At 41.1% G+C, this 26,680-nt stretch overlaps 2 protein-coding genes across 3 annotated transcripts in view; one reads left to right on the top strand and one right to left on the bottom strand.

Annotated features, from left to right (window-relative positions):
• BRAF (B-Raf proto-oncogene, serine/threonine kinase) overlaps positions 1-24,598 on the top strand; it is an 86,680-nt gene extending 62,082 nt beyond the window's left edge. For both annotated transcript variants that reach the window (XM_032689519.1, XM_032689520.1), the window contains 8 exons: positions 367-451; positions 2,826-3,002; positions 4,399-4,445; positions 4,877-4,995; positions 5,735-5,866; positions 8,477-8,611; positions 9,459-9,612; positions 15,830-24,598. In XM_032689519.1, coding sequence (XP_032545410.1) covers positions 367-451; positions 2,826-3,002; positions 4,399-4,445; positions 4,877-4,995; positions 5,735-5,866; positions 8,477-8,611; positions 9,459-9,612; positions 15,830-15,852 — 872 coding nt within the window. In that variant the 3' untranslated portion in view covers positions 15,853-24,598. The remainder of the gene's footprint in view (positions 1-366; positions 452-2,825; positions 3,003-4,398; positions 4,446-4,876; positions 4,996-5,734; positions 5,867-8,476; positions 8,612-9,458; positions 9,613-15,829) is intronic.
• Positions 24,599-25,159: 561 nt separating this feature from the next.
• NDUFB2 (NADH:ubiquinone oxidoreductase subunit B2) lies at positions 25,160-26,601 on the bottom strand. The gene is made up of 4 exons (XM_032689521.1): positions 26,423-26,601; positions 26,057-26,204; positions 25,869-25,976; positions 25,160-25,247 (listed from the first exon to the last, which is right to left on the bottom strand). The coding sequence occupies exons 1-3, from the start codon at positions 26,593-26,595 to the stop codon at positions 25,902-25,904; spliced, it is 396 nt and encodes a 131-aa protein (XP_032545412.1). The 5' UTR covers positions 26,596-26,601; the 3' UTR covers positions 25,160-25,247; positions 25,869-25,901.
• Positions 26,602-26,680: the final 79 nt, after the last annotated feature.

Raw genomic sequence — 26,680 nt, 5'->3', positions numbered from 1 at the left:
AAATTAGTAAGTAGCGTAAGGACTTCATATTGTTTAGAGGCTCAACTCTTCCATGTTATTCTGAATTAATGCATTATGAGAGTAAAGATGAAACCTAGTTATTAGGTCGAAGTATCCATCTTGACGAATGAGGATTTCAATTGTGTATTTTAATAGCTTTGGCTTGGATAGGATTCCTCAGAGTAAAGTAAGAACAGTGGTTTTACATTTCACTGTATTAACGTATTTACTTACTTTAATATTGTAGTGATTTATTTCATGAAAGCTAGAAAACAGGGAACCTCAGTATTTTTCATGCTCTATGTAGCATTTTCTCAGTAGAGGAATATGTATCAGTGGCACTTACTAAAAATTGCTGTTTTAAAGGTGATGTGGCAGTGAAGATGTTGAATGTTACAGCACCCACACCTCAGCAGTTACAGGCTTTCAAAAATGAAGTAGGAGTGCTCAGGTAAGATTATTTTTAATGGCATAAAATAACACGTGTAAATTTGTGCCTCATTAATCACTGAATTTTAGATTTCCATTAGAACACGTTGGTCTTACTCCTCCGTGATGATACTTCAGGCAGAAAAAATAACTATTTCTTTGTATCCACTGCTAGTTCTTCCCTCCCCCTGTATGTGTTTGTCTGCACACCTGTGTTGTCAATATGTGTATGTCAAAACACTCAAGACAGGACTGGTTTTTGCTATTATACTGCCCCCAGGGCACAGTGAAGCCTAAGTGTGGGCTGTAGGCCTTTCTTTCCACACATTCACATTTTGAGATTGAAGGAGAGCACGCCAATTGTTGGGTTTCAGCTGCAGCACTGCTCACATTATCTGTTGTTTAATAGTTTCTGTTCGGTAGCATTAATTTCTCTTTGAGGTTTTTTTCAATTGTATTTCTCATAAAATCACTTCTTGATTTCCTTTTCTCGTGTCTACCGTTTGTGGTTTCTCAGGGGAGGTATTTGTTTTGGGTTCTGCTCTTAAAAGAGGATCCATCAACATAGTATGATAGAATATTTATTGGGAAAGAACATTGCATCCAAGTACAATCTTGAGCATTGTCGAGCCTAATTCTATTTTAAAAACAAAATAGCAAGAAGGTTTTTGCCTCTGGAAACCTGATGTGTTGAGCTGGGTGCCTGTGCTACAGAAACATCCCTGATAAGTTACATGCTGAAAAGGGGATGGTCAGCCTTTTTCTCAAGGCAAATGTTAGTTCCAAAAACTCTAAGCTCTTAGCTGTGGAAGTAGAGGCATTTCTGTGGTATGGTACTTTGGATATCTCTTCATTTTTTTGACATAATTTTGACAGAACTTCGTGAAATCAAAAATCTTGTTTTTCATAGCTAGTCCAGATTTTGTGCTTTGGATATTTCTTTTTTTTACATAATTTTGACAGAACTTCATGAAATGAAAAATCTTATATTTCATAGTTAGTCCAGATTTGTGCCAGCACTCCCATAGCTGGAGTCCAACCTTTTTGGTTGGTGATGGTTTCAGCGTTTACGTAGTCAGTTGTTCTATCCTTTGACCCAGACAAGGCAGATTTACCCGTTGTTTTGCCTTTTCCATTATGCATCATCATTTTTTGCAAGGATTTTTTGCCAGATTTGCAAGAAACTGCATATTTTTTGTTCCCTCAGCAGTTACTCTCAGCAGCACTCAACAAATCCGTGAACCTGAAAAAGGCACAGTCACATAGCGTAGAACTGTCCTGGTCTGCATTTCTGCAAGGACAAAGGTTCACACTCTGGCCTCCCATGTTAGTGTTTTAACATAAGAAAACATAATAAGAGTCTGCCATCTTCCACCACAGCAAAGACTTAAGAAGCTACCACAGCTTTTAAGCTTGATCTGTCAGGTTTCACCAGCAGAGAGCTGACTGCCTTCTACTATACCAAGCTGTGTTGGAAGAAGATTGCCTTTATTTTTCCTCAGCCCCTGGGAAAGCTAGGAAATACTCCATAATTCTTAGGGCCTCATCTTTGTAAAATCTTGTTGATATGTTTAGAGGTATGTAGTTCTTCCTGTCTGTTTGATGGCAGTAAGAACATGATTGACTTGTCCTGGAGGATGAGGAGAACATTTCAGATTTCACAGTGGATTCTTTCAGGCCTTGAATCTACTGGGATATCCAGCGAGATAATTGTTTTTGCATTGTTCATTGGGAATTTTTTCTGTATGGAGTTGCTCCATCTTTGGAATAGGTTTGATTTAATCTGGTCAAATCTCTGTGGTGAACTCTAGTTTCTCCAAAATGCTGTTTGGAAACAAGTTCGTATCATAACCTTGCTGAGGAACAGTTTTCATACCTGTTTCCATCCTTTCTTTTATGCTGGCTTCATAGAGAGTACAAATTCAAAAAAAGCCCTAAGTAAAACTGAAGACTTGTCAAGGAGGTGTGTTGATGGTATACAAACAAAAAAGTTGTCCTTTCTGGAAGCCTCTGAGACTGGAACTTCATTTTGGATGTCTTCCTTATGGGCAGCAACATATCGTGGCTGGACTAAGATCACACAGAAGCAGACCTGCCTGCAAAGCATTTCCATCCATGGGGACCTGGTGGAAACAGTATCTTCTGAGCAGTCCTGTGCTAAGGTGCTTGCCTGGGGGAGGCCGTGCTTACCTCAGAGTAGTTATTCCATGTTATTATGATCAGAAAGGCTAATGTCTGGAATAATTCATTAAACTGAATTTAGGAAGAGATTACCGTGTCACCTTAGTAAAACTTGAGATTGACTCAACTTCTGTTTGGAAATATATATGTCAACTGTGATAGACCTGCCTGGGTTTTGCCTGATTTCCTATTCATTTTTATTCGTTTTTAAACAGGAAAACACGACATGTGAATATCCTGCTTTTCATGGGTTATTCAACAAAACCCCAGTTGGCTATTGTTACACAATGGTGTGAAGGGTCCAGCTTGTATCACCATCTACACATCATTGAGACCAAATTTGAAATGATCAAGCTAATTGATATTGCACGACAGACTGCACAAGGCATGGAGTAAGTATCGTATCACTTGTCTGAAAACGAGCTCTGGGGCAAAGTTTTCTTATCCCCTTTCCACTGTGGCTGACATTGGCAAATAAGGCTGGTTATCTGCTCACTTTGCCGAGCCCAGGGTCCTGTCTCGATCATCAAAGCGTTTGGTGAAGTGTTTATTAGTCTGATGAGTAAAATAGACTTTGTGTGCTTTTTTCAGAACATAGGAAAATACAGTCTTAAGTAGTAGAGTCTTTACAAACTTCATAATGCAGATAATCGTATGGTAGGAGGTAGAGCATAGTTTAAAAAGAAACACCCTGTGAATAAGAGGACAGAATTCCATAAGATATGCACAAGGCAGACAGCCAAGCCCTGTTAGCAAAAAGAATCAGGGGTTTTTTTCCTTTTTTTTTTTAAGTATCATAGCTCTTTAAATAACAGATTTCAATATTTGGAGAAAACATACCTATTTAGTTCTAAGGATTGTAAATAATCTTTACTCCCATAGAGGACTGTTGAGTTAGAATTTACAAAACTAGCCCAATGTTTTCTGTCAAAATCAGAGCACTACTGTAAGATCAGAGAAATCACCCTCCAGCTGAAAAACCACTATGATGATTGCAGTTCATTGTACCATTTTTCTACTAAGTATTCTATTACATTTTCAGTCAAGAGGTGGGGAGGTGTTTGCAGCAACCAGCCTTAGCCTTCTGTTAGCCTGCTCATCTCCCCAGGCCCCATCTGTAGGTAGTGGAGATGCAGAAACTGTTTTATGAGCATGATTCAAAGCAGAGACAGAAATTGGGGCTTTTCCAGGAGTTCCGTGCCAATCTCATTGACTAAACAAAGAGCCATGGGAGACTGGTTGCCTAATTTAGGCTGTATCTGTGCTGTGGGGCGAGTACTCTCCTCTGTGTTCCCTGCCATCTATTTATCCAGTCTGCAAGGGATCTTTTTTCCACTCTTGTGCTTAAAAGCAGTCAGCATACCTGAGTACACACTGACACTGGGAAGCACATTTAGAAACACCTTACCTAAAGCTGTGACTAGCCTGCAAAGGGTCTTGACAGTCACCATTAAGGCTGGGAGGCAGAACTTTCAGCACTGAATGTGAAAAAACTACTGAAGTTGTTTTTATTGTGAATATTGAGTTAGAGTTGAAAAGCAGAAGTTGGAGCATAATTGTTATTTCATTCAGCAGCAGAATCAGATTTGAGCTGGAAATCTAAGCTTTATTATGCTTTTGGCTTGTTTTTCCTGTGAATGTTGCAGAAACTGTCATTGGTAACTGAAGTTTTACTACCTTGCAGTTTGAATATCTACAGAATTTGTGTTTCAGTAATACAGTGAATTTTGAGTTGCTGATTAGTGAAATATTATTTAACCCACCTAATCTATGATATTCCTTTTTCAGTTATTTGCATGCCAAGTCAATCATCCACAGAGACCTCAAGAGTAATAGTATCCTTTCCCAGAGATGTAATTCTGGAATGTGACAGCATTCCTGGTTCCTTTTTTTTTTCTGCCAGAGATTAACTTAATGATATGAAAAACTGTTCATGTATAAATATTTGCCAAGTAGAAATTTCACTGAGTAATAGGGGTATTATCAATAATAAAAGGGGTAATAGCAGTAACAGCAAAATAAGGGATGCCTACGGTGTCTGTTGATTTCATTGCAATAACATAGGAGGTTTCGGGATTTTTTTGCATCCTTTGGTTCCTACATGTAATGAAAGATTGTGCCAGTTCACTCATGAAATATTTTCAGCTTTCCTCATACTTGGCATTTCAAGAAAGTACTTGGCACTTCAAGAAAACCACCTGGCCGTGGTCTGTTCAGCACTGGCCCAGCATTGCTTGTCTGTTTTCCCTTAACGTTTCCTCCTTAGATATATTTCTTCATGAAGACCTCACAGTAAAAATAGGTGATTTTGGTCTAGCTACAGTGAAATCACGATGGAGTGGATCCCAACAGTTTGAACAGTTGTCTGGATCTATTCTATGGATGGTATGTAAAGGGGAAGTGATGAGTTTGTTTCAACAAATTTATTTGCCTTTGGCCAAAATTTCTACACTATTCCTCCAGCACACTGATATACACATGCTGTCTTAAGCTGGAAAAGACAAGCAGTAATATGAAGTACTAAATGAATACTTTTCAACTGTACTTTAAGCATATGTTTTCCAGTAGTCAGCAAAAAAACTTTAGTGTCTTTATCCTTTATTCTGAGGTTTAAACTGAAAAGAAAATGGTGGCTAAGGAAAAAGGGTATAATTAATCCAATGTTGAGGAGAAGGTGAGAAAAGCCATGCAAAACATCCTGCAAAGGAGTAGAGGAACTAGCTCAGCTGAAAGTAAGATGCTCTTAAGTTTTAAGAATTCAAGCATGGTTATTCCATAGTACAACTCCTGTACAACTCCAGTTTCTCCTTTTCTCCCTGGAAAAACTTAAAGCTCTGTTAGTTGGCATTATTCTCAGTGTTGTTATAATCCTAGTTTCCAAATGTCTTCTCAGCCTGGCCAAGGTAGTTTTGTTCTGTCATAGAGGAATAAAGAGATCACCAAACTAAAATGAAGCAATGGGTTATGAGATTCATGTCAGCACCCACTCTGTATTAGCACCCAGTAACCTGTGAAGAGTGGGCCTTGCACTTGTACTCTGGAAAAGTCCATGTTTTGTTCCTGGTATGTGAGATGCAGTGTGATATAGAGAAATGAAAACTAATTCTTCCCTTTTATGATACAGGCACCAGAAGTTATTAGGATGCAAGATAAAAACCCATATAGCTTTCAGTCGGATGTGTATGCATTTGGGATTGTTCTTTATGAATTGATGACTGGACAGTTACCATACTCAAACATCAACAACAGGGACCAGGTAAGGGAAGGGATTGACTTCAGTCAGCTGTGGCCTGAAACAGAGATCAGTTCAACCTTGGGTAGTGCACTTTCTGATGTGTTGTATGATTGATATTTCCTATTCTGATGTTGTGAGATGACATTTCTGCGTTTTCTAGATCTGCCTCAGCCACGTAGCACCAATTTACTTACTTCTCTTGAGGTATTTTTTGTGTTCTTTTTTACTTTAAGTATAGATTCTCAGCTTCTGAACTGGTTGCCAGGATACTCACTAGGGAGAGAGCAGGTTACTTAATACTAGTCTAGAGTAGTTCTGCAAAGGCGAAATGATCCTCTATACGTGTGTTCCGTTATTCCTCTTTATTTCCTCCCCACCCCCCCCCACTCCACTTGCATGGAATAATAGTGCAGCTACAGGACAAAACAGAACAAGTCATCTCACGAAATGTTTTGTATTCATTTCGATCTTGAGAAATGCGTGCACCATCTAACTGAATTTCAGGAAATCAGCGTTTCTCAAACCCTGCTTGATGGAGTATATGACTTTCCAGAGTGTGTGAATCCTGTAAGAAGATTACTTAATTGTGAACAAGTATTCCTTAAGTCTTAATGGTACCACATGCCTGTAATATATCTCCATGGGTTAGGTGCTTTGGGAAAGCATACCTGATTCATTATTTCTGTCTAATCTGAAAATAGTATCTATGCATCAAGATCTTTGGTGTGAACTATTCTGTGTCTAAGCAGTGATGTATTTGTTGCTTCTGTGTCCTCATCTCTTGTTTTTTCACTGTCAGTACTTGAGAACTGCAACCATAGCAACGTTCATCTGTGAATGCCATTTTATAAGGCTGCTTCCATATCTGCCAGAACAGATCATCCCAATTCATCAAATTTGGAGTGACTCCTTCTTTTTAATTTTTTTTTTTTTTATAATTTTGTTTTTGCCTTTTTAAAGAAGGGAGATGTCTGGATTCCTGGCCAGATGGATCCAGCCTTCTAAAAACTGTATTTAACATTGTCTTGTCTTTACCTTTTGAGATTTGAAAGATGAACCCAGTGATGTAGGTGCTTACAATTAAGTGCTGAAACAAATTTTAAAATGCAAGTGAAGCCACCATATACAATGTGATCTAATGTCTTGAGTTTTGCCACTCCTTGTCTGTTGTCTCCAAAGTTGTAAATATTCAGCTACTATGACACAACTAAGATTCTTAGTGAGCAAAGCATCATTCTTGTTACACCTCAGAGTGTTCCTCTCACCATAATAGATTTTTCTAGACTGTTCTTGTAGGGATAATCTCTTTTCTCTAGTTCAAAGTAAAAGTTTAATCCCTATGTTATTTGCAAAGAGAGTATTTGAAACATAAATAATGAATTTTTGAATAATTTCAGCTTGTGCAATTATTTAGAAAATATGAACACAGATCATGGTAAGTCTCATTGCAGCAGAGGTAAGGGACAGGGTACATAAGTCTACTATGAAATGCTGCTCTAGCACATCGGGATTTCTGAAGAAACCATATGGGAGTTTTATATTCCTCCTTGATGCCAACACAGATGTGACTGAAGCAGAAAGCTGAAAAAGGACCAGGACTGTGTTAGTATAAATAACACGAATGGCATGCTTGAGATGTGAGGGTTTTCTGATGGTTTTCTTTCCCCAGTGTCAAGATATGAAATAGTTACACTTCATTAGATAGAAGGTATGACACACCTGCTGAGTCTGCCTGAGTGTTCAGAAAAGGCAGTGATTACCTGCTGCAGCATGAATGGATCTTTGATTAGCTAGTTTGGAAGGGCTTTTTAGTGTCAGTGCAACTGCAGTACTCAAACCACATTGCATTTGACTTTGGCTTGACATGATGATGTTTGATGTGGGTTTTTTATGTATACAAGAGACCATTAACCATATTTATGTTTTGTTTTCCTGCTTCCTATCAGTTTACTTTGGTTTATGCTGAAGTTTTATCCTTAGGTGAAATATAAGCCTTCCATGTACAAAGAATTACTGTAAAAATACAAAACCTGTCTGTCTCCTCTTCTACAGAGGAGAGACAGTACCTCTTTTTCTTTTGTGGTTTTCTTGGGGATGGGGAGGGTGATCAGATGTCAAGGATGAACTTTTGTGTTGGAAAAGTATATGGCAGAATTTATTCTTAAAAGCTGAAGGGTTTTAATATCCAAAGTCCATGTATTTCTTAAAATACCTTTCCGCGTGAACTTGCTGTTGATTTATAAAACAGAATATTTCCTTTTACAGAATATTTATTTTTAGACATTCTGTTCCTGCCAAAGTTGCTTATTCTTGTTTTTGTCACAGTTTTTGACACTGAAGAACCGTTCCTTGGATGGTTATTGCTATAAATGGTAACCATTTACTAGTGTTCAGGTTTCACAGAAATCTCTCCAAGGAGGAGGAGGAGGAAAGATCTAATTTTTTCTCTGTACTGAATAGGTTAGCATTGCTCTAAGAAATCTGGCAATTTCAATACCAGATAATGTTTCCTGGGAGCAGAAAACTTTCTGCTGGAACTAAAATGTTCTTGCAAAATGTTCGCCTTTTTTTACTGTTTGTTTTATGGACTCATCATCTTCCTCTTTCATCTTTTTTTCCCCTTTAATAAAGATAATTTTTATGGTGGGACGAGGATATCTATCTCCAGACCTCAGCAAAGTACGGAGCAACTGTCCAAAAGCTATGAAGAGACTAATGGCAGAATGCTTAAAAAAGAAGAGAGATGAGAGACCCCTTTTTCCACAGGTGAGAGATGCTCCTCTTTAACTCTCAACAGACTTTAGAATTCAAAGTTGTGAACTCACTGGCTGGTTCCAAATTTTTTTTATTAGTGTTACAGCATGACTTCATAAGAGCACTGGCTCAGTACCTGGTTAGAGCTGTTTAATTAGAAATGCTTATGTTAATTTCAAAACACAGGTAGTAAAATGACCTGTGTATTTGGAAAAGCATTTATATGTTGGAGAAAGTTTCAACTGGGAGATAGTGAAATTGATAATTATAGTTAGACACAAATTAGAACTTCGTATATGTGCTCAGAAATCTTTATACCCCCTCTTCTTGCTCTCCCCCAAGCTTTATGAAGGGAAACTGATAGTTTTGCCACAAAACTTGATTTTTATCATGCCTGCTGAGGAAGGTTTGGGTTCTAAAAGCTTGGAGGAGGGGAGTGGGAATCTGCTTTTTTTCTGCTTTGAATGTAACCAAATAATTTTCAAAAAATAAGGAGCTCCCCCTGCTGACTTTTTGGTAAATGGTATTGAGCAAACTGCTGCCAAAGCTGGGTTTGTTTGCAGCAATGGCAGGTACAGGTACTGGTGCTTGGACAAGGAGCCAAATAAAAAGCAACTGTATACACTGTGCTTACAGAGGGAAATTAGTATGCCTTTATAAAGGGGGAAATTCCCAAGCTGTCCTTTCCAACTTTTGCAGGATACAAACATCAAGCATGCAATGCAGTAATCAATATTTTAAAAATTCTGTTTTAATTTAAATATTTTTCTGTAGTTAATTAATGTTGTGCCTTTGGTTTTAAGAAAGAGTTTCAGCTTTGGAACAACAGGTTTGATTGTTTATTTTCTACCTGTTTTAGATTCTTGCCTCCATTGAGCTTCTGGCCCGGTCATTGCCAAAAATTCACCGCAGTGCATCTGAGCCCTCATTAAACCGGGCTGGCTTCCAGACAGAGGATTTTAGTCTGTATGCTTGTGCTTCTCCAAAAACACCCATCCAAGCAGGGGGATACGGTGGGTTTCCAGTGCACTGAAAAGAAATGTGAAAGCGTGTGCCTGTGTGTCTGTGTGCTGGGGTGTTCCTGGGAGTGCAGCTCGTGTACCAGCTGTGTTTTTAAGGTTTACTGAGGGAACGAAGACTCACTTCCCAACACTGGGCATTGAATGTCCCAAGCACAAAGTCTGTGTTGGAACAGCTGGCACGAGAGGAATTGTAATGTCCCGTAAGAGACGTGGGAAAAGTCACTTCAAAACAAGCAAGGTCTTCTTGAGGTCATGGGGTGTCAGTTTTGCCTAGTTTATTGATTGGAATTAGTTACTCAGGAGTGTATTTGGTTTTAATTACACAAGCTATGGTGGTGTGTTGTTTTGGTTTTATTTTTTTTTACTTCAGTTGAGGTCATTATATTTGAGCAATAAGCTTTAGATTCTTCATTTAGTAATGCTGTTCATATGTGGGAAACAACTGGAAAAATACACTGAGCTTCAAGGCTGAACACAGTCAAAACTTCTTGTGGTCAGCAGAAGTGAGCAGATACAACACAGAATCCAGAGAAAGCCCTGAATTACGTGTGGCTCTTATTTTGAAAGTTGCAATTTAAAATAGTCCTGTTTAGAAAACATCTATTCCTGCAGAAGAGTGGTGACATGGGTTGTTATTTTTTAATTTTTTTCCCCCCTAAATACTCTGACCTGCTATAGTTTAGACCATATCAAAATGTTCTATTACAATGCAACACAGAAGAAATTCTGAATCTGCTTTTGCCAAACTGCAAGACTATTACTGGTAGTGGTGCCTGTATCCTTCAATTAGCATGGATTTCAAAATTTAGAAAAACATTTTAAACCTCAAGCATGACCAAATACTTTGAAAAAAATGCTGCTTAACACCCATAATAGGAAAAGAAGATTTGAAAAAGCAGTTGTTTTCATGGAAATCATGAATTCTGTTAAGATGAAAGGTTTTATTTTAATATTGTTAAGAATACCACTGAACATGACAAATTGATTTTTTCACTTCCATATAGAAGCTGCTAGTTTGACTGGAAGGGAGTCAGCTAGACTAGATGTCTGACTGAGAAAGCTAGACACCTTACCAAAATCCTGCCAGCTCACTTTGTATTTTTTTCTGGAGCATTCCTCTGGAGTAGGTAAATCAGAGGAGTGGTTCAGGTTATATCAGTCTTTGTTGTCAGATATGAAAACAAGATGTACTGACAGTGTTCTTGCATATTTTGAGGTGAATTACATGGTTTTACTTGGTTTAAACAGCTAAGCTGTTACTTTTCACAGATTCTTGCATCAGAATAAGCTATTGCTGCTCTTGTTAGGACTTCAGGGGCCAAGAGTGTTCCTAGTGGCTTCTGATTTACATACTCATGAAGAAGTTGCTACCAATAACTTTTTTAAATAGATCAGGAATTCCAAAAAGCTTAGCTTTCTGATGTCTGACAACTGAGCCTTTTAAAATGGGAAGCAGATGTAGAGAACTGGAAGAGATATAGGCAATTTCTGCATTTTGTGGCTGGATTCTAATAGGCTTTTTGGCTTCTGCTGTTGGAACAATTTTTCTCATTTTCTTAGTCAAGAAAATTTAAGTGTTGAAATCTCCCTCTATGGAAATAGTTATATAGGATGAAAGTTGTTACTGTTTTAGAAAATCTGTTTCCCATCTTTCTGGTAGCTTTACCTCATTTTGGCAGGCTTATCTTAAAATGAAAACAGGACTTAAGTGTTTTCCTCTCTCACTCTTTATTTTATATATTTATTCTAGACAATGAGGAGGAATGCTTCCTAAGCTTTGGGGTATTCAGTACAGGCTACAATTTCCATCTCAGAGCAAGAGGATGCTACTGGGTGTCCTACAGAATCTAGAAATGTGGCATTCCACACAGAAAAGTCTTGACTACATGGGGAGTTGCAGAGAGTGCAGAACCATCATCACTGCCCTGCCCAGGCTTACTCTTTTTCAGATCTGCCATATCACTTCAAACAAGTTACTCCTTGGAGTAGTGTTATCCTCCTTGTTGTTAAGATTGTTCGTCTGTGCTCTAGGAACTACAGTTATGGGGGAAAAATGCTGCTATCCTTAGACACACTTGGCCCCATTTCCTGCTGCATGGTCAGTGCATTCTTCCCGTGTCACCTGTTCTTACATGTCAAGCACCGTTTGAGGTCCACGGCCATAACGTGATCTTAGCTTCTCACTAAACATTTTATGAAGCCTAAAAGGAGGCTGGGTTTTGTGGATCATTAACTTTATCTGACATAAAGGCATTTAGAGCATTCTGTAATTTGTAATTGCTGCTTCAGTGAGATTTGGGAACATCTGTAGGATGAAAATGATAACTACATCTGTGGGTTTGGCTCAGAGTTCTCAAAGGTGCAACTCAGCTATGTTGTTCAGAAACAGATACCTATTGGTCCAGAAAACAGGTCGTAGGATCTTGGGTTTTTCTGGAGGAGTAGTTTATAGTAGGTGAGCTTCTTTTTTAATTTACTTTCCTACATCTCGGTATAGAAACAAAATCTGTCTTGATACCTTGTAGAAGATGTTCCAAATTTTTATTTAACCCCGTGGATGGTATCCATACAAAAGATCAGCACAAAATCCAACAGAAAATTACCTCTTTGTCATACTTTTCCTGTGTCTGTGAATGTAATCCAGACAAGGTGTTGGAATCTGATGTTTCTCTTTGATAAGTCAGTTACTCTCTACTTCAGTAGATAAGGCTGGCACCGGCCTGGAAGGGAACCATTATTCTCCTTATGATTCTTTGGGGAAACAGGGCATCTACCCCAGCATAAGGAGGACAGTTACAGTGTTGTGTATATACCTGAGTAACCTCTTGAGTCCAGGTAACTTAGAAATCTGTGAGAGCAGAGAATGGTAGCTGCATCTTGAATCCCTCCAGGAATCAGGGGCAGCAGGTTCACTCAAAACATGCCCTTGTATTACATTGTTTGGAGGCAACATGAAAGATCTTGATCATCTTTTTAGAACAGAGTTTTTGAAAGTGTGCATTTAAAATAGTTTGCGCTCACTCTGCATAATACAAGCATGAAAGGACTGTAGCAGCTAACTTGAAAGGGCTTTGTAAGAAGTGTATGTTTTCAGATGCTATCCATCCTTTGGAAAGGAATTTCTTTGTTACCAGTCAAAGCAAGTATCTGAAGTTCTGCTTGCTCAGAAGCATCTCAGATGTCTGGCTCACACTGAATATAAATGTCTGGGGTTTTTAACAAGTGGCTTAGTATGTGGTTTCATAGCTTCATGGTAAACTGATCTCATTTGGATCAGCCATGGCTTACCTCCTTACCCTTGCTCTGGCAGATTCTCTCCAATTCCATGAGTCTGTTCTGTGCAGTTGTGTGGGTTTCCCCCACCATGAACAAAGCAGCTCTCCAAAAACTGGTTAGAAAACTCTCCTTGCCCAACAGCCTGAGGTAGCATTTCCTACATCAGCTCCTCGAACTGTCTTACTTTAAGGACACATAGTGCTGGTGTGGCACAATGGGCAGGTCACTGCTCTACAGCCCAGGTCAAGAGATAGAGTGGGACCTCAATAGTCTCAGTTGGGTTAGCATTGCCCATTGCAGGACTGTGTCCAAAGACTTAGCAGGGCAGAATCAGGACAGGGCACACTGGGTCGTGTTCCTAAAGCTGTCTTCGTTGTTCTCAGGCAAGACCTTCCTGGCCTGCTAGAAAATGATGAATTCACATTTCATGTTACTTCATTTATCTGTATGCATCTTAGCCTCAGGAAGAGTTTGCCTGGGTTCTCTTCCCCTGTTTTCAGGTGGGGTTTCTTCTGGAAGCTAAAAGAACCAGCTACAGATATTTTACATCTTCAGAATAGAAAGGGTGACATAGAGTACTTCAGCTACTCCTCAGAAGGTCCTATTGACACCTAGATGAAGGATTCCTGTAGGTGGATAGGTGTAGCCATCTACATTCCTCATCTAGGGAAAGCTGCTGCTGGCATCCACATTTTATACATGTTCAATCAACGTAATCCTGTTATTAGATGAACACGTTACTTTTTTTTGGTCTGCTATTGATTTGAGATCAGATTAACACCAGAATTTTGAAAGGCAACATTTAGCTTTAGCTTGTCAAAGAAAATGTGTTTGCTAAGGTTTTATTTAAATGGCAGCAAAGTCTGAAAACTACCTTTTTAAAGCTACCATATTGTCTGAAATACTTCTTGACTTCTGATCCTGTTTTTCCATTGCCCTTTTCCAATTGAAGGTTCATTTTTTATCTTCTGAAATCCCTATATGACTATTAAAATCTAAATTATTACTGGAAGTGGGCAGAAGGACAAGATGAGTAATGAGGGAGCCATCTCTTGTTTATAAATTGGTCTTTAATCAGCAATTTAGAAAGGCAGAATGAAAAATAAATTAAGTAGAGCATGTTTTGAAGGTGTAGCTAGGCATGAATGTCATTCTTAAAAATTGGCCTCACAGGCAATACTTGATGATTTTTTTGTCCTTCTCTTAAAAGACAAAATATACAAAACTTGAGATGTTTCTAGAAGATACTGTGAAGAGAGTTGAGAGATCAGTGAAATGTAGCAGAAAGCAGCAAGAAAAAAGGATCAAATACTTAGAGTATTTTAGAGCAAGAGTTTTATCTGTTTTATCTGGAACTTGTAAAATAGGCAATTAGATCCATCGTGAAGCTTTTATTCCTTTGTTGTTGTAACTTAAACGTGCCACCACAGTCTATAAAGACACATAGAGCCTCAGGTCTGTCACTGCCTCCTGTGCCAGCCCCTTTACTTTAGACCTTGGGTGTAGTCCCTTCTCATTTCTTAGGACACACAGAGAGCTCTCCCTGCTTTCTTCAAGTTCCCTTAGAACTGGATCAGCTGCTCCTCCCAGGCCTTTTAGATGCCTTTTCTTCCCCCTCCTCATGCAGACTGCTGATGAGTCTTTTGGTTCTCTTCTTTATAGAACAAGACATTCCACGGTAAGCCTAAAATTTTGTTTGCAGGGATGTTTCTGTTTCGTTTCCAATATTCAGAATAAGAATCTTAAGACAAAACAAAACCAGCAACACGGTTGCTCTTGAAAAGATGGAAGGACACCAAGATAGGGAGCAGTTGTTTGGATGTAGTGGCATTCAGCACGCTTCTCTTGAACAGAACTTATCACTCCTTCATTATTAGAAAAGCTCTGAGAAGTGCTGTCAAGAAAGTGACATAAACTAACCCAAAATTCATATAAAACCCAACACAGGAAAATTACATGTCTGCTCCTTTTTCTCTTCCTCCTGAGTCCTTTTGATTATGCATAGTTGGACACCCCTCACTAAAAATCCTATAGAATGCAATTTCTTTGTGGGTGGCAGGAAATTCTTTTTGCTAAATCATAAGATTGAGAGGGTTAGTATGTCAGATACAGCTTCTATTCAATCTTCTGGAAAACTCCTTAAAGACTTTGGGCAGCGATTTTACTCTGTGCCATAGTTCCTTTCAGAAATGGGACTACCAGTCTATCTCACAGTATGGTGACACTGAATAAATTATGTAGAATTTCAGGAGGTCATCACATGTGAAAGCACTGCATTTAATTATTTTTTATTCAGTAATTCTGAAGGAAGCATGTGGTTGCTTTATTTGTTGTGCTCTCTGCTAGTGAGGCCTAATTTCTGGTCTGGGATTGAGTAGATAGTCGCCCCATTCTTGTTTTTCTCTCACTAGGTTGCTATGTTGGTCTCTAAACCAGATTGTAGCGTTCTTTAATACTGATTTTATATTCAGGCACTTTACTGTATATAGTCTTTGAAGGTTAATGGGTGTGTCAAACAGTTCTTTGTTATTAAACCAATTTTACACCAGAATAGAAACTAGTTTGCAGTCAGACGCATTTATGGAAATTGTTGCTTCTCAGGAGGATATATGTGCAATAAGGAGTTTAAAGTAAAATCAAGCTGACACATTTTTTTTTCAAATGCATGATGATTTAGACTTTGCTTGAACTCTCACAGTTCTTGGGAAGAATGGGTACAGCTTGCTTTCAAGAAATTCTATGTTGGTTAAATATGCTGGGTCTGTATTCAATGTTCTCTCACTATGTATTCTCTTGTGCTTTAATTTTAACAGTCTGCATTTTTTAACATCTTTTGTATTCAACCTGATGTTCAGCTAGTCTAGAGAAAATCTCTGACTGCCTAGTAACTGAAATCACCTTTTTAAACCAAGCTCTTGTCCTCCCTCTACAGGAGAATTTGCAGCGTTCAAGTAGCCACAGCACCATGGCAGCACCCACTCTGTTATTTAAGTCTTGTGTTCCTACAGTTTCTTAACATCAAAACTCCATTCTGCTCCGCAAAACCTAAAATAATTTAGAAAAGATATCCATAAGCTTAAAAGTGGAGCAGAATGGAACTGCCAGTCCAACACAATGGGAAAAAGTACCTTTTTGGGAACCAGAGTCCTCTGCTGCCAGTGTTTCTCCTTCAACACAAACCACCACGTGCATTCGGAGACCCGCAGTGGCTGCCTGTGCTGTTGGCATCATTCCCAGGAGAGAGGAGAGGGCGCTCGTGGTTTGACTGTGGTGCTCGGGCATGAGGGGATGGAACTGCTGCTGCAACTTAGGAGACTTGCTTTGGATGGTCTGCCGGTCGGCTTTCTCCCTCTAACAGTGTAACCATCAGAGGCTGAAAATCTGATGAGTGCTAATTTAAAAGAACCATTCTCCATTCCGATCCTTTTTTTTCCTGGTGTACTTACTGATTTATGGACAATGCAGTATCCCCTTTTCTCTGTATTACAGTGTCAAACACCTCAATCTGCCTATATTATTGGGTTTTCTTCTTTTAAAATTAAAAGTGTGGGGCATTGGGAACTGGAGAAGATGTTATTCTGAAGGCGAAGAGGTTCAGCTGAAGGAAAAGGGGATGCTGCTGCACCTTTTTTCAGATTTACTTTACCACTTCTTAAAAAGAACAAACAACAACCACCATCCTTAACCTTTTTCCTTTTCCCGTATTTTCTTGGTGTGTGCATATACAACATCTTTTAGAAGGATTAGGTAGATCCTTCTTTTGTTGGTCCAGCAACAAACTGAAGTTTAAAAAAAAAAAATGTAGCGATATTGTCCTCTCTTTTATTTTTTTTTGTATCATATGATACAATGTATTTATCAAAGATGCTACTGCAGCATCTGAAGTCTGTAGAGTTCCCGATACAGACTGTGAATGGTGTATGTACCTACTTTAAAAGTTTTATTTTAAATGAGGGTGCAGGTTAATGCCAGGTACCTTACCAATATGTAATGTTTTCGTAAACGGGGAAAAAAGTTCTCAGGTTGAATTGAATACAAATACAAAACCCCCTAGAATTAGACATTCCAAAAATTATGTTTTGGTACTTTGAAGAGCTTTTTTTAGAGGATTTTTATCCTGTTAACTAAACGTCCTCCGATAAGTGTGTGTGTAAATGTGGAGCATCTTGTCCTAATGGCAAGTTGTTAGATCAAAACAAAACGGTACTTGCTGGATCCACGCTGACTACTTCTCCTCTCATTGCTTTCCTCTCTGTCATCTTTTCCCTTCCATTTGTCTTTCCCTTTTGTACACTTTGCAAACTAGGATGAAGGTGGCGGTATCTCCACTAGACTGCTTTGTTTTCCTGTCCTCCAATCCTGGTTTTCAAATGGTTGGTAGCTTTTTGACAAGTTACCCAGTCAGGGAAAAAACAACTCATAAAGTTCTGCACATCGTTTACCTCTAGTAGAATATCTTGTGATGTGAGCTGTTTGCAGAGTTCTCTGGTATGTGGTATTACCTGTAAATTATTTGTACAGAGGCAAGGCAGACCATGTTGGAAAGAAACTCAAGCTCAGACAGAAGTTTTCAGAATTTGATTTGTTTTGGCCCTGTACCACTGCAGGTGAGGCAGGAGAACTGACCCCCCCTCTGGCAGGGACGTTCCTGCTTAGACATGGTGGGGGACGTTAAATAAAATCGTGACAAATAAATGAAGGACTTAAATGTGTGTGAATGTGGTGTCCGTGCTAAAGATGGATGTATTGGGTGAGGACACTGTCCTTCCCTCCCTGGGGAGAGTTGGACTGTTTCTGTCTGCAGAAAGTTGCTCCCAGGTGAAGGGGGAAATGCACATCGGTAGTGGAAGGCGCTTTTAATACCCTGGAGTTCTGCGGTGTTGCTGGTAGTCTGTTATGTTTGTCAGTAAATATTTACTGGGTTTATAGGGACCGGACTAATCTGAAGTGGGAATTATAACTGAAATACTGTGTATTCATATTAATTCCACAAACATTAGCAAGACAGCAATAGTGAATGACTTAATAGTCACTACAAGAATGAAGTGATTCATGTTGGTACATGAATAGAAATGATTTTGTGTACAGGACGCATTTTAAAAACAAACAAAAAAAAAAGCACAAATTTTTTCTTGTCTGCCGTGGATCTTCAGATGCTGTAAGGTTTTTTTCCTTATTGAGATTGGCAGCAATTTAAAAAGTAGCAATAGCCACTTTCTAGTGTGGAGAAGCCAATGTGCAAGTGGTGGTGAAGACTGGTAAAGTCAGAGTTCTCCCTGGTGATCATCTGAGGCCAGTACCTAAGAGGTGGAGGGAGCCTGGGGCCACTGGTGTCAGCAGGCAGGTGAGAGCATTCACCAGATACAGGCTCCCAGAGGGTGAAGTAGTCACTGCTTCTCCTTTCACCCCGTGCTTGGCTCCAGCCCTTCTGTGGGCTCTGGCCTCATTTGTACATGTCAGGCATACTGGAAATTATTGTTCTCTTGGAAGAAACTGTTAATGGAGCAATTATGGACAGGTGGTTCAACAGTCATTTGTTTCACAGAGCTTGTTAAAAGCCCTAAGTTTCCTTCCACAAAGTCATGCTGGCAGGATATTGTCTGTTAGGAACTTTGTTCTGTCTTTGCTTAAAATGAACTTACTTTGGTGGAGATTCATTACCCGTTAGTCTACAATATGCTTCTTGAGCCCATAGGAAAAGCACAAGGAAAATTGCTATCCTTGTCCATGCAAAGCACTTTATAAGTAACACATGATCTCTGGGTTGTTTTGTTTTATTTTTTCTTTTTTAACTGGGGTTTTTTTTGTAGTTTTGTTTTTCTTTTTTGTTTCTGGTTTCGGTTTGATTTTTTTTCCCTGAGGAATGTGCAAGTTGTTTGGCTGCTGTTTAGATAAGTCCTTTCAGGATGCATTTCTACTGGTTTTCATGTTTGTTTGTTTCCCTCCAGATAAGTGTAGTAATATGTGTTTGTCTGTAAGAGGTTCCACATAATGTTCATGCAAAACTTTGGAAGAAATGTGGTTTGTAAATAATTGGGATTATTTTTGGTTTTATCTTTTCCTTCAGGAGTTTTTCTGGATGTCTTGCATGCCATCATAACCAGTCTTAAAGGTGCCCTGTAGATGTTTAGTGAATGGGGAAACGAGTAGGCGAGAAATGAGTGCCCTGTGTAGCAGTGGGATGAAGGAAGTAAACTGAGATGATCAATACATTCATCCCCATTACCCCAAATTCCTTAAGCTTCTTCGTGGTGTCCCAGCAACAAGGACATTCCATAGTATGGAAATGTTAGTACATATTTTGTGTGCACATGTTGGGGCAAACATCAGTCACACAGCTTCTTTAGGCTCTACAATATCCAGTATTTAATAATTATTTGCAAAAGTACCAGTATCCAGTCCCAGCTATTCATGTCTTTATCAACCACACATAGACCTTCCCCTCTGCCTTTCCTTTTTCATACAGTTAGACGAGGCCTGTTATCTGTTACATCTTCCCTGTCAGTACGTGATTGTTTCCTGTGTCGTATTTGCTGGAACTGGAACAGTGTAGTGGAGCTTAAACCTGATGGTAGGAGTACAGAGATTGGGGTACTTTCAAAGTAATTTCTGCATGAATTAAGTCACACATGGCCCCAGATAAATTAACCCATTCATTTCATTTTTGCTAAACTCACGCAGGTCATTAAATGAATCTACTTCTGTGTTTTATGTTTACCTAAAATTATCTCTCCTTGTGCTTGAATGCTCTAGCAGCTGATGATGATGCAGAATGTTTGAGGCCAAGTACTGCCATCTTACCATGGCCTCTCAACATCACTTGGATTAGAGAATTTGGCCTTTGTGACATAAAAGTGAGTAAAATGCTGACTGTTGATAAATACCATGTCTTTCCACAAATGCCCAAATTGGGGAAGAAGTACACTGAAGATCACCCATAAATAGGTTTTCTTCTGTGTTTTCCTGGTGATGTAAATGCATCCGGCATTTTACAGAAGGTTTAAGGAAGCCAGATCCCCTGACATCTCACAAACAAGTTCAAATTGAAGCTTTGATAGCTGGAGGGGCTACATTTAGGGAAGAAGCATGTAGACATTTCACACTTTTGCAGCCTCTAGATTTCATTCCCTTCTTGACTATGAGTACAGCATGTGTAGCACAAACCCTTCATAGTACTGTATACAGCGTGTCTTCTCTCTATTGAAAGAATCTATCACCAATAGCACAGTGTGACAGAAAAGCTTTCTAGGTACAGTCAAGTTAAAAAGCAGTTGGGTGAGTTGAAGGTGCTGGCTATTCTTTTCTGTTACGCATTTTACACAGAAGTTTATGAAACAAACTTTCTGTTTGCTGCAGCCTTGTTACTGTGTGTTTGTACTTAGTATTTGTTTTGATATGCATTTTAAATACTTTTTTTCACTGCTTCATTTCTCCATACCGACTGTGTGAAGTTTAACAAGGGCAAGTGCCGGATTCTGCACCTGGGATGGGGCAACCCTGGATGTACACCCAGACCTGGGAATGAGAGGCTGGAGAGCAGCACTGCAGAAAGGGACCTGGGGGTCCTGGTCAATGGCAAATTGAATATGAGTCAGCAGTGCCCTGGCAGCCAGGAGGGCCAGCTGTGTCCTGGGGGGCATCAGGCAAAGCAGCACCAGCTGGGCGAGGGAGGGGATTGTCCTGTCCTGCTCTGCACTGGGGCATCCTCTCCTTGAGTACTGTGAGCATTTTGGGGCACCTCAATGTAAAAAAGACATTAGGCTACAAGGCAATATCCAAAGGAGGGCCATGAAAATGGTGAAGGGCCTTGAGGGGAAGCCATATGAGGAGTGGCTGAGGTCACTTGGCTTGTTCAGCCTGGAGAAGAGAAGGCTCATTACAGTCTTCAATATCCTCACAAGGGAAGAGGAGGGGCAGGCACTGATCTCTTCACTCTCATGACCAGTGACAGGACTCGAGGAAACAGCATGAAGCTGAGTCAGGAGAGATTGAGGTTGGATATGAGGAAAAGGTTCTTCACCCACAGAGTGGCTGGGCACTGGAACAGGCTTCCCAGGGAAGTGGTCATAGCACCGAGCCTGACAGAGTTCATGAAGCATTTGGACAATGCTCTCAGGCACATGGTGTGACTCTTGGGGTGTCCCACACAGGGCCAGGAGTTGGATTCAGTCATCCTGATGGGTCCCTTCCAACTCAGCATATTCTGAGATTCTTGCCTAGTAAATAAAACTATCAGCAGAGAAGAGCAAAGTTGTTAAAATTCTTTCTTTGCACTTAAGTTTCAAGGATGCTAATACAGAAGCTACTAAATCAGCACTGTGACAGCAGTAAGTAAGTATGAACCTGTGGAAGGAGGAAACTTTAAAAGCTGCAGAATATAGAGTACATGGAGAGTGAATTCAAATGAAAACTAGCATATCTCTTTCCTTTAGAAAAGAGAGCTACTAAGACCATCTGTTAAAGGGTTTACATAGGGACCCCCAAAACAGTTTTTATAGTTTGCCAAATGATCATGTGCCTTTGCAACCTTAAAAAGTACAACAGAATGTAAACCAGGTGCTTTGTAACTAGAGCAGTGTCTTTGGTTTACTTCTGCTGCAGTAGTTTTGTATATAGCTATCACTATAGGTAGGTAGTTTCGAGTTGGTAAACTTCTCTAAAGGAACAAGGAGGGCAGAGCATTCCCTAGGATACCTATTAGCATTTCAAAGGTAGGAATTGAAGGATACCTAATTCAGTTACAGTAAACCTGCTGCTTGAAATCTGCTCTGTCAACAGTTAAATGAGGTTCATTCAATTTAAAAACAAGCCCTCCTCTCCCTCCACAGACAGGGAGACCTTGTCAAAGAAAAGTAATAGAAAGCTCTGAAGAGACCCAAAGTTACAGTGTTATAGCATCTTGGAATGAGATGGTAGATGAAAAATGAGAGCTAGATGAGGAGAAAGTGATGGCTAGTACTCATGTAATGAAAGTCCACATATATCATATAGTCAGTTCCCTGTTCCAGAAAGTGCAGTAAGTTTTGTTTTCTGGAATATCAGCAGGTTTCCTCAGTTCTTCCTTGGGCCTCTTGCAGTTGCTTTTCAGTGATCACATCCTGTTCTTGCACATTAACTGTGGGAGATGGTAGGTGTTGTGTCAGCTGAGGGACAGCCAGTATGTGTGAATTTGATTAGTTCAAATTTCAAACTGATTACATAGACTTTTGGCAGTACTTATGTGGCAATGGATACTTACATACCAGTGTCATATTTAACCTACTTGTCCATGAGGGACAAAATAATGGTTTGGGTATTAGTGCTTTTTCAGATCTTTTCATTTTCTTTGGGGCAAGACTTTGGGCATAATTGTAAATTATAAAGTTATGTCCAAATGCACAGTTCATCTGAAATATCAGACCAATTTTAATTTGGGTTTGTTCCTTTTAGAAAGGAAAGTGTAAAAATGTTTTACTCATGTTCCAGGAACTATCTGGAATCCTTCTACCTACCCCAGATTCTGTACCAAAAGTGCATGTGAGGAGGTAGTTATTTTCTTGGTTTTTTTTCTTAAGAAAATCTCAAAGAAACTCTTTCCCTAAGAGAAGGGAGCTGATGGGAGGGTTTAGAAACTTCTAAACTACCTAGGTATTTGCTTCATAGTATCCAGCAGCAGTGTGTTCTGTTCATCCAGTCTCCTTAAGAGCCAACAGTGGCCTGTCCATCATTTTGTCTAGTTTGTCATGTTTGCAGCAGCTGTACTTTAGAATAAGCCTTGTGTGACATTTACTTTTGAGCAAGTAAACCACAAAAGTAACAATGTTTTCTTTTTTTGTTATTTTTTTTCTTTTTGTTTGGGTTTGGGAAGTGGTCAGGTTTTGTTTTGCTAAATGTTATTCTGTGTTGCATTTGTGTATTCACCCTAGTTGAAAAGAAAATCCATCTGAGTGTGTGGGAGTTCAGTGGAAAATTAGGAGAAGAAATGAAGCCCATCATCTGGGCACGGATGTTGGGTCTGGGGGGGGAAAATGGACCAAACTTGGGTGTTGGGTTATTTTGGGATGCTGGGGGGTTCCGAGGGCATAATTTAAACTAACTCTGTCTAAAATGTGTAAGTGCAATAAATGTGCTTTTTTATTCAAAGCTGTGAACCTTTAGGGGGAAAAAAAAAAAAGAAACAAGAAAAAATCAACCAAAAAAAAAAAGCACATCATTCCTTCATGAGCCTTGTGTCCTATCTGCCTCCCCTTCCTCCCCCCTTCTCCACACTTCTCAATTGACAAAAACCTGACAGTGGCCAACTTGCATGTGTTGGCAACCCAAATTAATGTTGCTGTTCTTCTGATCTCATTTGTTGGGACTGGGGAAAGTCCTGCCTCATACATCTTGCCACCCTTGAAATCCCTTTGGGATCCAGTGCTGACCTGTGCCTCTAGAGCAGGGTCTCCCACAATCTGGGATGCCAGAGCCAGCCCACCTGCGCCGTGGTCATCCTGACTCCAAGTGCAATGTTCTTCCTGGCCCTTTGTCCTCCAGTTGTAACTCCCCTCCCACCTCATTCTGGGTGTAGTGACCATCTCCCAGGGCTGGGCAGGTGACATTATTCTTGAACAATTGCAGAACTAATCAGCTGTCATGCCTAATTGGATCCCTTTTCCCCTGTCCAAACACACATGCAGGCTGGCCACTGTTGCCTTCTGTGACTCTGCCTTGTTCTGCAGGAGCAGGTGTGGGTGTGTGTGATCTGTGGTGCATTACTTGCACTGTCTCTCTGTCTCACTTGAGCACAGGCTGCTTTTCCTAGATTAGGAAAGGGGCACGGGTCTCTTGGGGGTTCCCAGGAGAGGCACGATGCACTGAGCAATGACAGAAGGTGTAGCACTCAGTAGTTGGACCCTATGGGGGAGTAAGGGAGGACTGGCTTGTTTAAAGTTTATAGATATCCAGATCTATATCCTTTAAACTTTATTATTTTTATATATAGTCAAGACAATGGCATTACCTCATAATACAGAGGCTTGTTTATGAGAGGCAAAGTATGTAGTAAGGAGAGGAAAGGGAAATTTATATACAGATTTAATTTCTTCTGTTTGTTTGTTCCTTAGTGCAATGAAATGTTTGACCCACCACTTTAAACTCTGTGCTAACACATTCCTTTCAGCTGTATTTTTTTTTTGACCACCAGAGGTTTGCAAGGGGCTTATGACTGCAAAGTAGAAGGTCCAGTCTGGTTACTTAAAAAAAAAAAAAACAATTGTGTTAGTAGATTTCCATAGCTGCTTTTTAAAATCTACAATGGAGTAATTGTTTTGAAACTTGTATTTATTTTTTAATTCGTAACAAAACGTTTATTTTCGGTTTCCTGTTACGTAGGTCATGACAACTCCCTTTTGTTCCTTCTCAAGTTTCCCCTGTAATTGCCAATACAGCTTATTTTTCTTGTTTGTTCCTTCCCCCTTTACTTTTGTTGTCCCTCCATTTGTACTTTGGAGTTTTTCTCATGTAAATTTGTACAATGGGAAATATTGTCCAGTTTGGTTAGAGAGCATGGAGACTTAAAACATATTAAAATTTGATAGCTGAATTCAGATTGAAGAAAACTATTTCTGTGTAAAGTTATTTAAAGAACTCTGTATTATATGAAAGGCAAAAAGTTCTATGTACTTGATGTGAATATGAGAATACTGCTATAATAAAGATTGACTGCATGGAAAAGTCTGAAGTAGATTGTTTATTGCGTCATGTTCAACTCCTCCTCTCCGTGAAGTTGGAGAGGTGCAACTAAGGTAGTTAAGGGGAGTGAAAGAGTTACTCTAGGATGTAACTCTGGAAGGGAAAGAGAAGGAAAAAAATAAAATCAAGGGATGCCACCTCCTTTCAGCTTCCTTAAGCTGTACCACTGCCTCCCTGACTGCTGGGCTGAGCCCTAAGGCATTTTTACCTTTGCAAAGGGTTTTGCTTCACAAGGATTATTCTGGACTTTTACGTACTCAAGGGCGATTCCCCATCACCCTGGGGAAAGCCTGGCACCAGCTGGTCTGGGTTCTCTTCTGGGTAAATTCCCCTACTTCTGTGGCAACTTCCCTCCACCCTTTTATTGGTTGTTTGACAGACCTTTAATGATAAGACTGTTACCTACTATGCACTCACAGACCTTATTTCTTGGGGCCAGCATATTCTCTATCAAGCAAACATTACAGAAGCTCACGTGGACTCAAGTACCCCACCTCTGAAGCCATAGTGGTCATTCTCCAGAAATTCTACTAAAAAAAAAAAAATACAATTTAGCTGAGACTTTGTTTACAGTTTTATTGAAATAAGGACCCAGGAGCCAAAACTTTGGTTCCAAGAGCCTCATTAGTTCCAGGGACCTGAAAGTAACAGAAGAGAATCCTGAGAACCTTTTCACCCATCCTTTTCCCACCATGAAGAGTAGAAGGACCCCCTCAATAGTGCCCATGCTGCCTTTGGCAGTAGTTGAAGCTGTTGGTTTTAGAGCTCTAATATGTGACACAACAGTTTAAAAGACAGGGTACTTAAAGAACTGGAAACAAGCAAAAGCCTCAAACCTTTAAGGGGACATCTGGACAGATCTCCCTATAAACACAGAGAGCATGCCCTCAAGGTTAGGTAATGCTGGGTCTACAGAACAGCTTAAAGAAAATAATTTTGAACTGGTACCAGCTGAGGTACAACTCATAAAAAACCAAGTTGTTACACTGCAGGTCTCGAGCACTCGGGCACCTGAGACAAGGCAGTGATGAACAGTGCAAACACCTGCGCTCTGTACCACAGAGACTGGGCACGTTTACACATCGGGCAACCGCTTCCAGCAGTATTCCTACACCAGTGCTCGAATACTCGCTGAGAGCAGCGCACCTCTGGCGGTGCCCGCAGGAGGCAGAGCCGGGCACGGTGCCCCGGGGCTGCACCGCAGCTCCGAAGGCAAAGCCCAGCCCGGGGCCGTGCGGGGGGGGCGGCGGGAGCCGTACCCGTGTGCTGCCGGCCCCCGCGGCTGGACGCGCCTATTCCTCGTCGTCCGGAGGAATCCCGAGCTCCTCGTCCGTCCAGGCCGAAGCGTCGGGATACGGGAAGTGTCCCTGGGAGAGAGGCGCGGTCAGAGCGCGGCCGGGGCCCCACCCCGGCCCTCGCCCCCCCGCCGCCGCCACGCCGGACTCACCAGCACCATGTCCGAACTGTGCCAGAAGTGCCAGAAGATCCAGAACCACATGAGGCCGCTGAGGAGCTCGCTCCGGATCACCTGCGCCCGCGTCAGCTCCGGGACCTGCCGGTACCGCGGCGCGATGTGCACCCCGCCGCCGCCCGCGCTGCAGCACACGTAGGGCCCCGCCTCAGTACAGGCCTCGCCGGCAACCCCCCGAGCCCGCCCCGCTCCCCCGGCACCCCCACAAACCCGCCCTGCTCCCCCTGCGCCCCCCCAAACCCGCCCCGCTCCCCCGGCACCCCCCCGAGCCCGCCCCGCTCCCCCGGCACCCCCACAAACCCACCCTGCTCCCCCTGCGCCCCCCAAACCCTCCCCGCTCACCGCCGCCGCCCCGGCGCGGCCACCCCGGCCCGCAGCAGCCGCGCCGCCGCCACCCGGCCCAGCGCCGCCACCACCATGTCCGTGCCCAATGTCACCCGCACCGCCCAGCAACACCCGCGCCGATTGGAGCCGCCGCCGCCTTCCGGGGCGGGGACACCGCGGGGTGGGGACATCCCGGGGCTCGGGAACACCCGCCGGGCGCGGAGGCTCCGCGGGGCACAGGGATATCGCACCGCTGTCCCCGCACACCTGCCCTGC

Source organism: Chiroxiphia lanceolata, chromosome 5, assembly GCF_009829145.1.
Source record: "Chiroxiphia lanceolata isolate bChiLan1 chromosome 5, bChiLan1.pri, whole genome shotgun sequence".
NCBI classification, from domain to species: Eukaryota; Metazoa; Chordata; class Aves; order Passeriformes; family Pipridae; genus Chiroxiphia; species Chiroxiphia lanceolata.
Note: the sequence above shows the minus strand (reverse complement) of the source record. Positions and strands in the feature narration are given on the sequence as shown.

Bases quoted from the DNA above. Each gene is read 5' to 3' on its own strand.
- NDUFB2 (XM_032689521.1), bottom strand. From the start codon at position 26,595: ATGTCCCCACCCCGCGGTGTCCCCGCCCCGGAAGGCGGCGGCGGCTCC. The intron at 26,205-26,422 runs GTGAGCGGGGAG...CGTGTGCTGCAG, and splicing joins GCCGCGCCGGGGCGGCGGCG to CGCGGGCGGCGGCGGGGTGC. The intron at 25,977-26,056 runs GTGAGTCCGGCG...CCTCTCTCCCAG, and splicing joins ACAGTTCGGACATGGTGCTG to GGACACTTCCCGTATCCCGA.